Here is a 15435-nt window from a genome sequence, read left to right as displayed (position 1 = left end):
TGTCACTAGGCACAGTTTCATGCTTACCTTTTCTTTTCAGCCAAATATAAGCATTTCAGCCATTGCCTGTCCTCCTTCCTGCAGAAGCAACACTTGTGTTTGTTGTGATACGACCTAGATGGGATATGCATTTTGTACAAATGTGGTTTGACATGAGCAAGTTAATTTTCTGGGCAGTTCAGGATTAGGCAATTGCCCAGTATTCCCTTTGCTGTCTGCTTGCAAACCTCTCTTCCCTTTTCTCCATCCTTTTCATTCCCACAAGGCTTTTTTTTACATCTGAGTGGACCTCCAGTGCAGTGGTGAACTGATCCCAGAGCAAATTAGAAGTGCAGAACCTGGATTCTATTTAGACTGCCTTTTAAGCACCTCCTCCTTGATGAAGCTGTCTCACAAAACCTCACCAAACCTCTAACATCTTATTATAAACACAGTGTACTCCCATCATAGCCCTACACAATCAGAGCAGGAAGAAATGCATAGCATTCTCAAAAGTTTGCTGGCAATCTGGACCTTATTCACTTGTAAAAAGCATTTAAATACGTTATACATGTAAACAAAAAAGGATGTTGAGCTGTGAAAATACTCCTTTAAAATGTTCAGTGTCTTCTATAAAAATATCTGAAATTGTGTTATATCACGATAGTGCTTTTTCAGGGAGGGGATTATCTCACATCTCCTAATCAAATCTTCACTTGTTCATTCGCAGGATCCCAAACCAGCAGGTCTGGTGTGCACAAAACACCTGCTGAACTCAACAGTAGGGATGGGCTACAAGTCCAATTTCAGCGTGCTTGCAGCTGAGCTCAGTGACATGCCAGTAAGTCTCAGCCCAGACCCCAGAGCTGAGTTGAGGTTCTGCTGCCTTTGCTCCTCCCAGCCCTGATGGGTGGGAAAACCTATTTCAGTGACCCCAAAAGTCTCATCAAATCCTAGACCATCGTGCTCTGCAGGTTTGGCCTCTCACTATTCATGACTTCTCTGAAGCAGTTAAGAAAATGTGCCTGGACTTATATTTTAACTGAGTAACTCATGCTGTAACTAACAACAGTTTGGAGTGGCTAGAGGGACTCTGTGACTCATTCGTGCTGAACATGGAGAGGAAAAATGTATAACATGGAGTCCGTCCCACCGAGAAACAGAAGCCATGATGGGACTTGCATAATCTTTTGATGTTGTCTGTTAAGAGAACAGATACAGAGGGGTTTCTGATTATGTTTAAACTGGTTTATTATCATGGCATGTTTCTTTAATGATATTTTTGGAAAATGTGTGAAGAGTCAAAGAGAGAAGATAAAAATTTAGCTTGCTATGCCAAAATCATAATAAACTGTTATAAAAATAGCTCATTTCGATTTTGGTCCATCTCATCGTCTTCTGACGGCTCGTACAAGTTGAAGGCTCCTAAAAATAATATTTTGTTGTTACTATTCCTAGTGAGACTTCTACAGAACTCATCCTAATAAAGCTCTCATTCAGCCATTTGTCTAGTTAAATTTGTAACATAGGAACAATCTGCTTTGGGAGCCGATTCATCCCTGGAGGAAGTGAGTATTGTAGTCAGTCAATGAGATTGCCCCTACTTACACCAGAGATAAATGTGTTGCTTTGTCTTGACGTTTCTGCTTTGCAATAATTTCAGATTCCAAATTATAAACCTCTGGAAATTGTAGATTATAATAAATGTGCTGACACAACTTCAACTGTTACGATAAATGGCATTGCTCTAATAATGAAATAAAAAATCCTACTTAATCCCACTCTTTCCCTAAAGTGGTGTTTTGCATTAGCTATGGGTGAAAAGACAAACAAGTACATGTATATTCAATAATAATGTCGGCTGGGTCAGAGAAGAATAGGAAATAAAATGAATTCGTAACACCTCTGGAGATAGCTTTCCGATACAAGCAGTTTTCTCTTTGATTTGCCCTCATTGACAGTATTTATTGTAACCTTAACGCATCCACTAAATTGCCCTTTGTTAATAGCTGGCCTGATCATCATAACAAATACACTCTGTAATCTCCAGTCTGGGTGTTTCTGAGGTTAACAATTACCTAAAGCAGAATAGATCATCTGTGTGTTTACAGGGATCTCTCATTCAAGAGGGCCTAATTTTGCGTTCAAACCATCCAGACAGTGTTTGAGCGAGCTGTAGCTACAGAGCTCTTCTGTCTCAGGGCTTTGAAGCTGAAATGGGTTACCTTTCTAGACATGACAGTGAAATAGTCACCTTGGATTAAGGTTGCTGGCAATCTCAAAAAGCCCTTATTGGGCTTTGAGTGTGATCAGATGCTACTTGCTTATAAATGAGAGTTAATAGAAACATTAAACAGTACAAGCTACTGTGACGCATGTCTTCAGAATATTAAGCACATTTTTAAATTGTGGAGGACCATCTAGTCCTCTGCTTTCTGTAAAATATTACCTCTTCCAACCAATATCATCTGGGAGCAGGTTATTTGAACTCTTCAGCATTCTACTTTCACTTGCACATACTGTGTATTTTTAATTTATTCCTTCACTTCTCTGGCTACCATATATTTATTGTTGATACCGTACTCAGTTTCTCTTTAATTATTCCATCTGCCAGGAGAGTGTGATGCATTTTAGAAGCTATGTGGTTTAGTTGTTTAACCTTTGATTTTTGTAACTGAATGCGATGACATATTCTTCATTTAGCAGAACAGGCTAGGAAGAATTATATACTCCAAGTGATAAGCTTGGAACTGCTAAAGAAATACCAAAATCCAATTCTTTTCCTCTCTCTAGTTGTCTAAACATCCATTAGTCTCTTGAAGGGAACTCATAAATCCTGCAAATTTAGTTTATCTGAAACCAACTCTAACAGTTGTCCTTCCTACTAATCATGTTTTATATCCATTTTATATTTTTCAATATTCAATAAACATGTCTTGCGCTTACAGTACTTGTTAGAAAGTGTCTGCTGTATAGGCTGTATGAGGACAGTTATTAATCAGCCATTTCAGATGGCTGTTTGGTTAGTTTTGTAAGTGTATTCATTTATCTTTTTTATGTTTTCTTCTTTGTCTTTCCGTTTATCCAATATGGAATTTCCTTTGTCCTTTTTGGTTTATTTCTACCAGGATATGTCCAAAAGGAATTTAACATGTAACAAATGAAAAAAAAAAAAAAAAGTGATAGCTGGAAAGAAAAAAACCCACCACCCTTTGGGCTTCGTTCATGAAAAGATCCTTTGCATTATGTCCTCTTAGATCTGCATTAAAAAATAATAATAGAGCACATTATCTAGCAGTGCTGCTTTAAAGCAGTAGATAATTTACACATTAAAGTGAGATGTAGGTTTAAAAGTAGGAGTGTAGGATTGAATTAGAGTTAAGAGTCAGAATGATATAGTCCTGTATGAAGATGGTCTCGGTTTCCTGGGGGTATTGTCCTTCTGGTGTGTAATGAGACTTGCAGATAACAATCTGGGGCTGTGGATAGATCGAGGTACAGCGATACGTTGAGAATAGCACAGCAAGTAATGACACTGGGGAAACAAAATGAATGTGCCTGCTAGATAAACAGCATTAAAAGTTCCTGTTCATCACCAAAGTCCAGGCCTTTAAAGATTAATATTTCCTGAGAAATTCTGTAGTGGGTTTGCGTGCCGAGGTTTGGTAGCAGGGGTGGGCTGCAAGGGTAGCTTCTGTGAGAAGATGCCAGAAGCTTCCCTGACATCCGACAGAGCCGGACCCACTGCTGCCCAAGGCCGAGCCCATCAGCGATGGTAGTAGCGCCTCTGGGATAACATAGTTAAGAAGCGGGGGAAAAAAATCTGCGGCAGAACAGCAGCAGAGAGAGGAGTGAGCATATGTGAAATGGCCCTACAGCCCACGAGGTCACTGCAGAAGGAGGGCAGGAGGTGCTCCAGGCGCCGGAGCAGAGATTCCCCTGCACCCCTGGTGCAGCCCATGGCGAGGCAGCTGTGCCCTGCACCCACGGAGGCCCACGGGGAGCAGAGATCCCCCTGCACCCGGGGAGGAGCCCACGCCGGAGCAGGGGGATGTCTGAAGGGACATGATGGAGCAGGGTCCTGGCAGGAGCTGTGGCCCCATGGAGAGAGGAGCCCAGGCTGGAGCAGGTTTGCTGGCAGGGCTGGGGACCCCGTGGGGGACTCACGCTGGAGCAGGCTGCTCCTGAGGGGCTGCACCCCGTGGGAGGGACCCACGGTGGAGCAGTTCATGGAGGACTGTCTCCCGTGGGAGGGACCCCACGCTGGAGCAGGGGAAGAGTGTAAGGAAGAAGGAGAAGCAGAGACATGTGATGAACTGACCACAACCCCCATTCCCCATCCCCCTGTGCCACCTGGGGAGAAAATCGTGAGTGAAGTTGAGCCTGGGAAGAAGGGAGGGGTGGGGGGAAGGTGTTTTAAAATTTGGTTTTGTTTCTCATTATCCTACTCTGATTTGATTGGTAATATTTTAATTTTATTTTTTTTTTTTCCCCAAGTTGACTCTGTTTTGCCCATGACAGTAATTGGTGAATGATCTCTCCCTGTCCTTATCTCGACCCTCAAGCCTTTCGTCATATTTTTCTCCCCCTGTCCAGCTGAGGAGGGAGAGTGATAGAGCAGCTTGGTGGGCACCTGGCATCCAGCCAGGGTCAACCCACCACAAATTCTTACTTTTAGAAGATTCTTTATCCATGCTACAGTCTTACTTTTATGGGTTCACATATTACAGGGAGGCATCTGCCATTTGTCAAGACATTAATGACTAGTAGTTATGTGTCCACCTACTTTGTAACCAGTGAGCTGCCCGACAACAGAGGTCACCGAAAGACAGATGACTTACAAACCGGTTTAAAGATCTCCTTGCACTTTCTCTTTTTAAGAGCACCAGTAGGGCTTCGAACCTTCTGATATTTCCACATTGGGATTATTGTCCCCTCTTTAAAATTCCTTATACCAAGAGGCTTCCATGATTTACTGGTAGTCTTCAAACAAAAAAAAAAATACTTCCTAACAGAACATCCATTGATTGCTACAGTTATTTAAAGGCTAACAATAAAAAATCATAGACTTCAGTCTCCATCAAGGCAGAAAGGAAACAGTAATTGCAATTTGTGAGCCTCCTGCTGTGGGTAAAGGAGCTCAGGCTGGGAGAAAGGAAGCTCAGCAATTTTAGTGGCTGTCACGGCGGATCTGGGTGAGATGTGCTGATTCATTCATACGTCATCCTGTGATAAGAGAATTTGTCAAGGTGAAGAGATTGGTGTGAGGTAGAAGAGTACCCAAAGGAATATCAGCTCTGAGGAGGACTACCAGATAAAAGTGTGAATATATTGGAAGCTGTACGGGAGTGTGTTTGGTGGCTGCTAGTCATGTCTCTCTAGGTAGACAGACCTCGAAAGAAGAGACCTTTTCTGCAAGATGTAACAGCAAATAATATGGTTTCTTACCCCACGTGTTTTGCCATACACAAGTCTTGGATTAAAAAAAAAGACGTAATATGAGTGTTAATATAGTAATATGCATTATTCAACTCTTTCTTCTGCCAAAAGAAAGGAAGGAGGCATTGGGATAGCCATATCTTTTAGGAGCTTCCTTCCCCTTTAACCAAGGGCAGGGAGCAGTGATGTGAGATTTCCCTGTATTTAAAAAAAAATAAAAATAAAAATGTGGATATGAATTAGCAGATTCCTAGCTTGGAAAATGTTTGCTCTGCCTTTAGATACTAACAACTGTGAGGTCCCATCAAACTTCAAACAAGCTCCTCCTCTTCTTGCTATTTCTTCACTCTGCATTCTCAGTTTGATAAGGTGGGGATTGGTACTGGCCTCAAAGAAGATCGGTGGTGACCTAGATCAAGAATGAAACATGGAGGACTTTTTCTCAGTTTTTAACAGTCTCAGAGCTGAATTTCCATTCCACCTTCTGATTTAGAAATACACATAGGTGTGTATGGACTAATCACCGTGAGACAATGTGCAAATAAAAGAGGACATGAAAGAGGAGCTGACTGCCAAACTTTGTGATGGATGAGTCCAAATGTCGTTTGTTCTTACCTAGCGTCACAAAGAAGGACTAATACATACATACATGGACTATTCATCAGTTTGCGTATCACAGATCTGATTTTGCTGCTGTTGAATTGAAAGGGGGTTTTTCCTCTGACTTTGCTGAAGGGTAGATTCAACCCATTGTATATAAAGTTAATTCATTAAATGTAATTCCTTATTGTCTCTCCTCTTTTTCAGAATGCTTGAGGATGATCTGAAACTCAGCAGTGATGAAGATGACAATGAACAGGTAAATACTTCTGATGTAAGTGCATAGACCATATAATCTGAAAAAGTTGTTTCATCCGTTGAATGTGATTGCATGTTGGTTTACTGTATTTGCATCAAAAGCATTTTGGGGTGCTGCAGAGTCCATTAGCTTGAATCTTGCTTGTGCATAGAACCTCTGTAGGAGGAAACTTATTCTTAATTAGGAATGCATTTTGTCAGTTTTGCTGAATTAACTTTGTGAAGTGGATTAAACTAGACCAAAACATGACTTACTAGCCTTGGAATAAGAGACCGCACATGGCATCACCCAGGAATAGCTAATGTGCTCTGAGTTTCTATCCTCCATTGTACTGAACTAACTGTGGAACAGCCTCCACTTGTTTCACAATCAATTTCTGAAATGGATGACCTTTTTGGAAATGGGTGTAAAATGACCACATCAGACCACTATCACAACTACGGAGCTGTTTTGCACTTTGTAATTCATTTGTACAATTGCACCCGAGAAGATTGGGTCTATAAGTTTTGTTCCAGTCAGTGAGTAAAGGGCTGGAGGTCCACAGTTAGTAATTCAGTGATTCCCATTTGTGAGAGGGAAAATCCTCAGTATGTAGCTGTAAATCAGTACTGAAAGTCTCTCAACCTACTTGGTACGTTAATGAAGAATCATTTTCAGAAAACTGGCTGATGTCATTCTCTATCCTTCCCACTTTATAAATATTTATGCATAATGCTGGGAAATAAAGCTGGTAAAATTCATATTCTCAACATTCTTATCAGAAAAAAAAATAGACTTTGGGTTAAATTCATCCTTCCTGTTAGTCTATGCAGTAGGTTCAAATGTGTAAACATCTGCAACAGAGAGGAAGATAATGCTATAATTCAGCATAAGATCATCTGTTCAGCCTGGGAAATGTTAATTATAAGTCGATCTTTCTTATTTATTTTCAAACCACCTGAATGTTCTCCTTCAACCTACCTAATCCATCCTTCAGGGTCATGCCAGGAAAGATTTATTTTCTGGTGTCAGTTGACCCCTTAGTCATACAAGTCAGTATTTTTTAGTACCGAGATAGACTGGCGCTCTCATCTGAAGCCAAGGGATCAAAAGCCTGTACTTGTGCAATGCACTGTCGTCCAAACATGGTAGCTTAAGAAACCAGCAGGTTTTCTGATCTATTGGAAACTTGCCCAAATACCCCTGTAGAATGACATTGCGATACTGAGATGCCCAAAATATAGAAATGGAAATATGTAATCAGGTAGGAGTTACTTTTTGTTTTCCTACAGTAGTAGTTTTCTAGTGACTTAAGTAGAATTATTCCAAATTTACAGAATTTACACTGCTAAGATGAAATCATGTATCATTGCTGAATGAAGAAGTAAATGCCTGGACCAGTATTTGCTGACATCAAACAAAAAGCTTCACTGACTTGAATAGGTGTCATCTCTCATGTTAATCCTAAGCAGGAAAGACATGGTTATGTCTACACTGCACAGTGGAGTATTGATAACTCTCAAAACATCATTGCTGTCGTGTGGTACATGCGTGCCTCTTACCCAAAGGCAGCATCATGCTCATGAACAGTGTCACATTGCTCCCAGTTCAGGGGCTGCAGCCTGAGTCCTTGGGTGGTGGTGATGTGCCCGAGCTGTAGGAAGTCTCAGATGTGACTTTCCAGTAATACCATTCACATCATAAGCTGGAGAGAGACGAGAGCACCGTAAGGACCGTTCATGTAGTTTCTCAAAATTTTATAGTACGTAGAAAATGTATTTCCTTTTGGCAGTGTGAGCTTCATCTCACTATAAGTGATTAGAATTGATTCAAATCTCCTAAAGTCTCACAAATATCTTCTTAAGAAACAGATTGTGGTCTGAATATTTAGGGATTCCAAACATGAATGCTTCCAATCACGTAACACATAAATGAACTGTCTGGACAAGAAGCATGCTGAGCATATTTCTTAAATGCCCTGCACTTCAAGGGAAACCTTCACTTTTCCTACGTACCCCACATAGGTATGGTTGCATCTCTTTTATTTGTATTACAAATAGAGGGTATAGACAAAGTTATACACATTATAGGAAAGAATCCTGCAGCTTTTTAGGTTTCCTGAATGAATGACCGTATGTGTCTGTCCTTTATATTTTTGTCACACACTGCATCCCAGACTAAGGCCTTGCAAAGCTGAGCAGCATGGCTCTGCTGCATCGCTCACCCATTACACTGGCAGTGCCTTCACACGTTAGCAGCTTCTGCCATATCTCTTTACAGAGAGGCGATTGGAAGTAGAGCGAAAGGTTGATCTGGCCCACTGGTCAGACACATAAACATCAACAAAGTAACTGCAATGGTTTTTGACGGCAAAATATTTTTTCCAAAAAGTATGTAAAATATTCATTCATGAGAGACAGATCAAGGCAATTACGATATGTGAATTTTACAATGTTGAATGTTCAGCGGTGGAGCCAAAGGTTGGAAAAATACCTTTTTTTTTAACGCAAAGATTTTGCAGTCAAATGACCATTGTAATTCAGCAGTACACACGTGCGCATTCTAACAGGGAGAGAAAAGATTAAAACTCCTCAGCTCGAAACCATTCTAACAGTTTATGCAACATTTGTGTAAGGAAATGGAATCATTGTCTTTACAACCTTTCTGAGATTTTTTTTTTTTTTGCTGTAGGCTTGCAGCCAATGTGAAGCATAAGCTGGCATTTACTCATTTGTATTAATAAAAACACAGTATGTAAAAATCAAGTTTGTTATCTTTACTCGTATTTCAAGGAAATTGAAATTCTTTGAGAACAGTGGTCGGTAGGGAACCCTAGGATTTGTCCTTTGAGAATTGCTAGGGACCCTTCAATATTTACACGGCAGGGGTGGCAGTGACATTGATCCACAAATGCACCTTGATCTCAACTTTTAGTGAATGTCTATAGTATGTGGAGAGAGTTTGATCTATCAGCCTGTCTTCTGAGACTACCAGTAGTCCATTTGTCATGGTGGAAGATTGTTAGAAGCTTGTCTGCAAGAAACAAAGCTCTTCTGTCTTATTTTCTCACTCCTATGAATAAGCACACTTATTTCTGATCTCTGTTGCATTTATTTAGGGGTCTATGGACCTCATGCTCTTTCAGGTGTTAAACATTTCCTTTTCTCCCCACTGCAGAGAAGAAACCCAACACACATGATAGCTCCAGTCAGTCATATAATTAAGAAGCTGAGCCTGATTTCTGGATGAGAACTACCAGGTTGAAGTCAGTGGAAGGTATTTTATTCTATAGATAGTATTAGCCAGGCTGTTACTGAACATGCTGCCCACTTTTAGTATCCACTTTTCAAACAGGATTTTGAACAACTGGAAATTGTTCCTAAGAGTTATAAACATGATCTGGAGAACCCTCCTTAATATAAGTGTTAGGTCTTCTTTGGTTCAGCCAGAAAGAGGTAAGGCACACATGACGATGGCCTAGCAACATATCACCAAGGAAAAGATTCCTGAAAGTAGGCTATGCACTTTAATTTCACCCCAGAGGGCTTAAGAGGCTTCAGCAAGTGAGAGCTGACTGGAAATCCAGATTACTAGTGCCAAACTGCTGCAAATTGTGTGGATACCTTGTGGTTTCCCTCTCCTTTTAGAATTCCGGCAGTCATGGGCCTGATGTAGAAGTTGTCAAGTGAATTTCTTTGGGCTGTGGCATGCAGGAGGTCCAATGAGATGTTCATTGCAGGCCCCTTCAGACTTCAGATCTGTAAAGCTTTGGACCGTATTGATCTTTGCGATAGAGCGTGAGGCAAGTTGCAAGTCACTCCACTCCAGCTGCAAACTCCCGTCATCGCTTTTTGAGCCTCACTTGGAGAGACCGCAGTTATCGCCTGTATCTAACACATGTAAACACACCCCACAGCATCTTTAGTGTAGACACTTTGGAGCTGGCCATATGACGCATGCTTTGTCCCATAGACAAAATGCTGATTCTTATGTCTCGTTGCGGGTGATTTGGGATTAAAGACACACAGAAAACGACGGGTTAGATCTGGAATCAATTTTCATTTACAGCTGAGAAGCAGTTATTGATGCTGTGCTCACAGTTCAATAAAAGATCTAAAGATATAGACCTTGTGTTTCTCTTTCAATATAAGCAGCATAATCAGTCTCAAATGTTTTTACAAAGAAAATTGCATTGACATTTTTATTAAAATTGCTGTCTTTAAAGTTTTAAGTTATCCACAATTTGACCTACTTGAATGGTTTTTAATATGCACGCTGACCAACCCAATAGATTTTTATGTCACATATTTACAAGACCAGGTACGCATCTGTTTAATGTATTATTTGAGAGATATTGTTACATTTAAGCATTGCCTGGATTGTAAACTTTTGTAGTATTGTCACTGAGAGGAACGTTGGCATATGCATCAGTATTGCATTCGGAAATCCTACTGCACAATATTTTTAGATTGGCTATGAGAGATACAGTCAAGGCAGATGACAGACATGTTACTAGTAAAGCCATTAGATGACAAGGCATTTCAGAGATGCTAATGTTAACACCCTTCTGTGAGGAAGGACAGAGCTTTTAGATGGCTTTATTACTCTGTTAAAAAAATACATCCGAAATTAGGAAGAGTAGTGAAATTTTTAATTAGTATCTCGGTTCAGCTAAAAGAGCTTAGATAAAACACAGGTGAGTATTTTTGTTCTTTAAAGCATCTCTGTATAATTCAAATTGGCTTTGAGCTGAAAAACGTCCAAATGAGTTGTGCCTGGATACAGTATTTTAAGTAGCTCTACTGCACCAAATTTTCTTCACCAGCTCGCCTTTGTTCTTCTGCCTAAGGAATAGTACTGTTAACCTTTGAAACAAGTACTTAATTTAAAGCACATTGCTAGTGTTCTGTGTGTTTTTCAACCAAAGAAACTTTGATACTGGTTACAGACCTACTCCATTTTCAGCATTTTATATACGTAGTGGTTTTGGCAGAACAAATCAATAAGATGTTTTTCTTTTCTATTTGATTTTTTTTTCCTCCTTCCCTTAATGATTGCCACTTCATTGCCACTTCTCTGATAACCATACAAACAGAAGACATGCATATAATCAATCCATGGCCCTGCTCTAGCGTTTGGTTTTTTACACAAACATAATTCTTTTTTGCTAGGTTAGTATTAGGTAATTACATAAACAATATTTGACTTTGTAGCTGTGTCTAAAAAGGTGATTGGCCATAGGCTGAGCTTTGAATTCTTATAATGCATACTAAGCTGTCAAAGCCTTTATTCAAGTTAAATCTTTTAAAATTTATGAAATTCTAAGACACAGTATGCCTTCATCATATCATGTAAACACCTTTTAAAGTGGAACAGCGACCGCTTTCCTTGTAACAACATATACCCTTTCCTGTTGTAATTTTTCCTGTTTTTTCGCTGGATCCTGAACAAGCTGTTTACCTCCCCAAGGTTTCTCTACATTTCCATTTACTTTGTTAGCAGCAGAAAGGCTGAAGAACAACTCTTCAGAAATGACATCAATACTGCACACACAGTGAGAGAGGTCATCTTGTCAAAGCTATAGAAAAATCAGATGGATTAGGATGAAACTAGGTGCAAAATAACTTTCATAGAGTCTTTTAGGTAAACAGTTTATCTGTCATTGGGTTCCATTGAAATCCCAGAGTGATGCAGCATCGTTGTAGCCACAGCAGCATGTGTTTTGATAAAGAATCCACATTCCAGTGTTTAAGATCCACAGTCATGTTTTATAATTGTAGAGAAGTGTTTTCATTAAGCCATTAATGAAAACAGAAGCTATTAGGGTAATACAGTCATTCTCCAACCTTGTCAGTCTATAACCATGAAAAATCCTTTTGTGAAGATATGTCTCTTCTTGCTACCTCAGTCCATTTTAATTGATATTCAAATTATTTTATTCTGTACAACACCAGCTGGAACAACCATATATCATCAACTGTGTAAAATGAATACTCCAGCTTCCGTTAGACAAATCTTTGGTAATAAGAGATTTGAGGGCTGACATGTCTAAGGTCATAATTCACATGGTAATGACGTAGGTTCGTATCGTATATTTGTTTATTATCAGCAGAAGCTTTCAGTAACCACTCTGAGATCTGGGCTGAGCTTGCTGCAGTTATGAGTGAAAAACACGGCACACCACTAAAATACACAGTGTTATCAAAAGCTTTTAACTTGTTCAAATTCACAGAATCTCATGTAATTGTTTCCGCACATGTTGTTATTGTGGAGGTCATCCATCAGTGAGGAAGGGGATTAATACAGCCCTCGGGACAAATGGTTGCTGTAGAGTGCACAGTGCTACAGATCAACAACAACGTTTGCCCCTCCAGGTTGCACCCATGCTCTTAACTGGGCTCTGGGGCAGCACAGGAGCTGGAGGAGCCCCGTCCCTCCCACCGACTTGTGTTTTCCATGGGTTGCCTAGTACGCAGTGGCAGCTCAGTGTCCCAAAAACCCTCCATCGCAGCGGAGAAAATAATACAGGCAAAGAAAGTACTGGCAGGCAGGCAGCCCTAACAAAGGGGGAATGAAATGCCCTACTTGAAAAGATGAATAAATACAGCTGCAAGAAGTCCTCCCCTCACTTCCCTACAAGTAAGCAGGCACTTCATAGCCCCTCAGTGCTCTCTTAAATAGATGCTTCTCTTGGGTTTAGTTTTTCATGCCACCAGCCTGAAGCAGCCAGGCTCTGTCAGCCATACCGTAAGACACCATTCACCTGAAGGAGAAGCTTTAAAAAGACCTGATGCCTCCGTCACTAATTAAATAGAGGTGGAAAGGCCGGTTGTTCCTCAGTACAGCTGTAAGGACCAGATGCTGGAGATCTGCCAGCTTTTTTGGGGTGGGAGGGAGGAAGGAGACGCAGCTTTCAGTCCACAGCATGGGTCATGTACTTTGTGCGTGTGCATGCTTGTGCACACATTTTTTTGTAAAGGAGTCTTTATTATAAGCATGGAAGAAAAATATATTTCCCCGGGGCCTCTTGCTATGTATGCCACTTATGCAAAAGCCCTGTATTGTTTTGGCAGCAAGCAGAGGCAGCAGCAGGTGAGATAATTGATTGACACCAGCATTGTTGTTGTTAAGAGAAAAGCCAGACTTGACCGTACTGTCCTATAAAAATAAATCTGAAGTCTGTAATATCTGCAGGCCATCTCAGTGCTCAACACTCGCTAATCCGACCACATAGGAAACATTTATCTCCCTTTTCTCCTCAAGAGGAGAGTGTGATTTTTATCATGAATGCCTTGTGAAGCATTTTGGTAAAGAAAGTGTCTGGCTTTCTTAGGCTGGCCATCTGCATTGTCGCTCTTTTGTAAAAGCCCAAGCAACCGTCTGCAAACTTCAAAATCTAAATTCTTGGGAGTTTTTTACACCCGTAGAGGATAGTGCTAGTGCTAGCTTTGAGACTGGGGGCGGGGGAGGGGGGTGCAGAAGTCTGAAGGAGGGACTCGTAGGTGGCCAGAATGAGTATAAAGTAGGTGATGAAAAGGGCATGATAAATCCAGTAATTAGCTTCTGTCAGCCAGAATAAGGGGAGAAGAAGTGAAAGTTGATCTCCCCTGGAGGTATTCCAGAAAGAGAACAGTAATGAGAACTAAACACCTTAATTTTTCTTACAATGAATTCTGCAAGGTTTGCCGGGGTTGGAGGCGCTCCGTTCGGTGCTGGCAGGATTAATCTTCCCAGAGCAGAGCTTCTGCCTGCTCATAGGGACAGGTCAGGACCGCAGTGTGACAGTGCAATTGATTTGGGCAGGGTGCTCTCACAGAGAGCATGCCTGCTTTACAAAATTACCAATTCCATGGCAATACTATTAGGTGTAATTTTTGGAGCTGTGCAGTTTAGTAATTGGCTAAGTCATCTGAGCAATGTACTAAACCAGACCAAGGTCAGCAAAGAGTTATTTCATGTGTGTTTACCTCTGTTACCTCTGCTGCCTGTTTGTAATAGATTTAACATGCAGTAGAGATGTAATGTTCAGTATAAGTTAAAATCCTTAAAGTCTTTAGTCCTGCACAGGAAATAAATGGGTGGCATGAACAATAGCAACATCAATTCACATCTTCCCAGCACTGCCACTGTTGGTACTCTTTGACTCTGCCCTTTGCTTCTCAAGTCTAGGGAACTATTCATTGATTTAGAGTAGGGAAGAGGCTAAGGATAGGTTGGACTCCTGAAGGAATGAGGTAAAGGCCTTTGCCACAAAGGGAAGTCTAAGGGCATAAACTGCAGATGAGCATGGGTACAAAGGTCTGTTTCCGAGATGTCTGCCAATTCTCCTTTCCATTTTGACGCAGCAAGTTATAACTCATGTGAACATTGCAAAAGTAACAATCGGACATTGCACGCTAAATGTACGCCTCATTGTAAAACCTCAATATATCAGCACTGTTCAGGTAAGTTTCAGGGATAGAGATGCAAAGAATTACTCTCCTTCTGTTAGAACTGGGAAACTGAGGAATACACAGGTTATGGAGACTGTCTGCAGCTGCACAATGAGGTCACAGGATATTCTTTGAATCTGGCCTTTTACTGCTTATTTCTTCAGGGAAGTTTAGAGAAGACTTTTTGTTTCTCTTATAAGTGTTTCTTGACCTTTTCTCCGTTTCTTTTGCCTCCTCAAGGTTTTTAACCACGTGATTAAACATGTTGAAATGTGGCTATGGAGTAAACCCAACAGATAATGGATTTTTTTGATTCATTAGCCATCTGGAGGGTTGAACCAAGCACACATTTTAGAAAAATCATCAGTAAATAATATGACGACAAATACTGAGTTTTATTCCTAGCTAGATGTTTTATATTTTCACAATAGGATTATCATCCACTAAACCTAGGTCATTTGTAATGAATTTGTAACAAATTATTTGCTAGGAAATGACGTTTCAAACCAGAATTTCAATTTAGAAATTTTTTCTTAAACATGGACCATTCAGTACAATTTTCCCAACTTCTTCTGTTACCAGGACTGCATATTTGTTTTCCAAATAAAACAATTCTTATGAAAAATCAGGCCTAGTTATAGCCAGGAATTCTGTTCTCTGCCATAGAACTCTGCAGTGACCAAGTCAATTGGTATTGTCAGAGCGTTTAAATCTACTAGACTTCACAAGACATTGATTAACACTTGT

General features: G+C 40.5%; 1 protein-coding gene across 1 annotated transcript in view; it reads left to right on the top strand.

Annotated features, from left to right (window-relative positions):
* The window catches only part of AFF2 (ALF transcription elongation factor 2), a 254917-nt gene that overhangs the window by 158432 nt on the left and 81050 nt on the right, over positions 1-15435 (top strand). The window contains exon 8 of the mRNA XM_075720780.1: positions 6226-6277. Within this exon, the coding sequence (XP_075576895.1) occupies positions 6226-6277 (52 nt within the window). The remainder of the gene's footprint in view (positions 1-6225; positions 6278-15435) is intronic.

This window comes from Pelecanus crispus, chromosome 13 (assembly GCF_030463565.1).
Source record: "Pelecanus crispus isolate bPelCri1 chromosome 13, bPelCri1.pri, whole genome shotgun sequence".
Taxonomy (NCBI): Eukaryota; Metazoa; Chordata; class Aves; order Pelecaniformes; family Pelecanidae; genus Pelecanus; species Pelecanus crispus.
The sequence above is the reverse complement of the archived record's forward strand: the minus strand, read 5'-3'. Positions and strand labels throughout refer to the sequence as shown.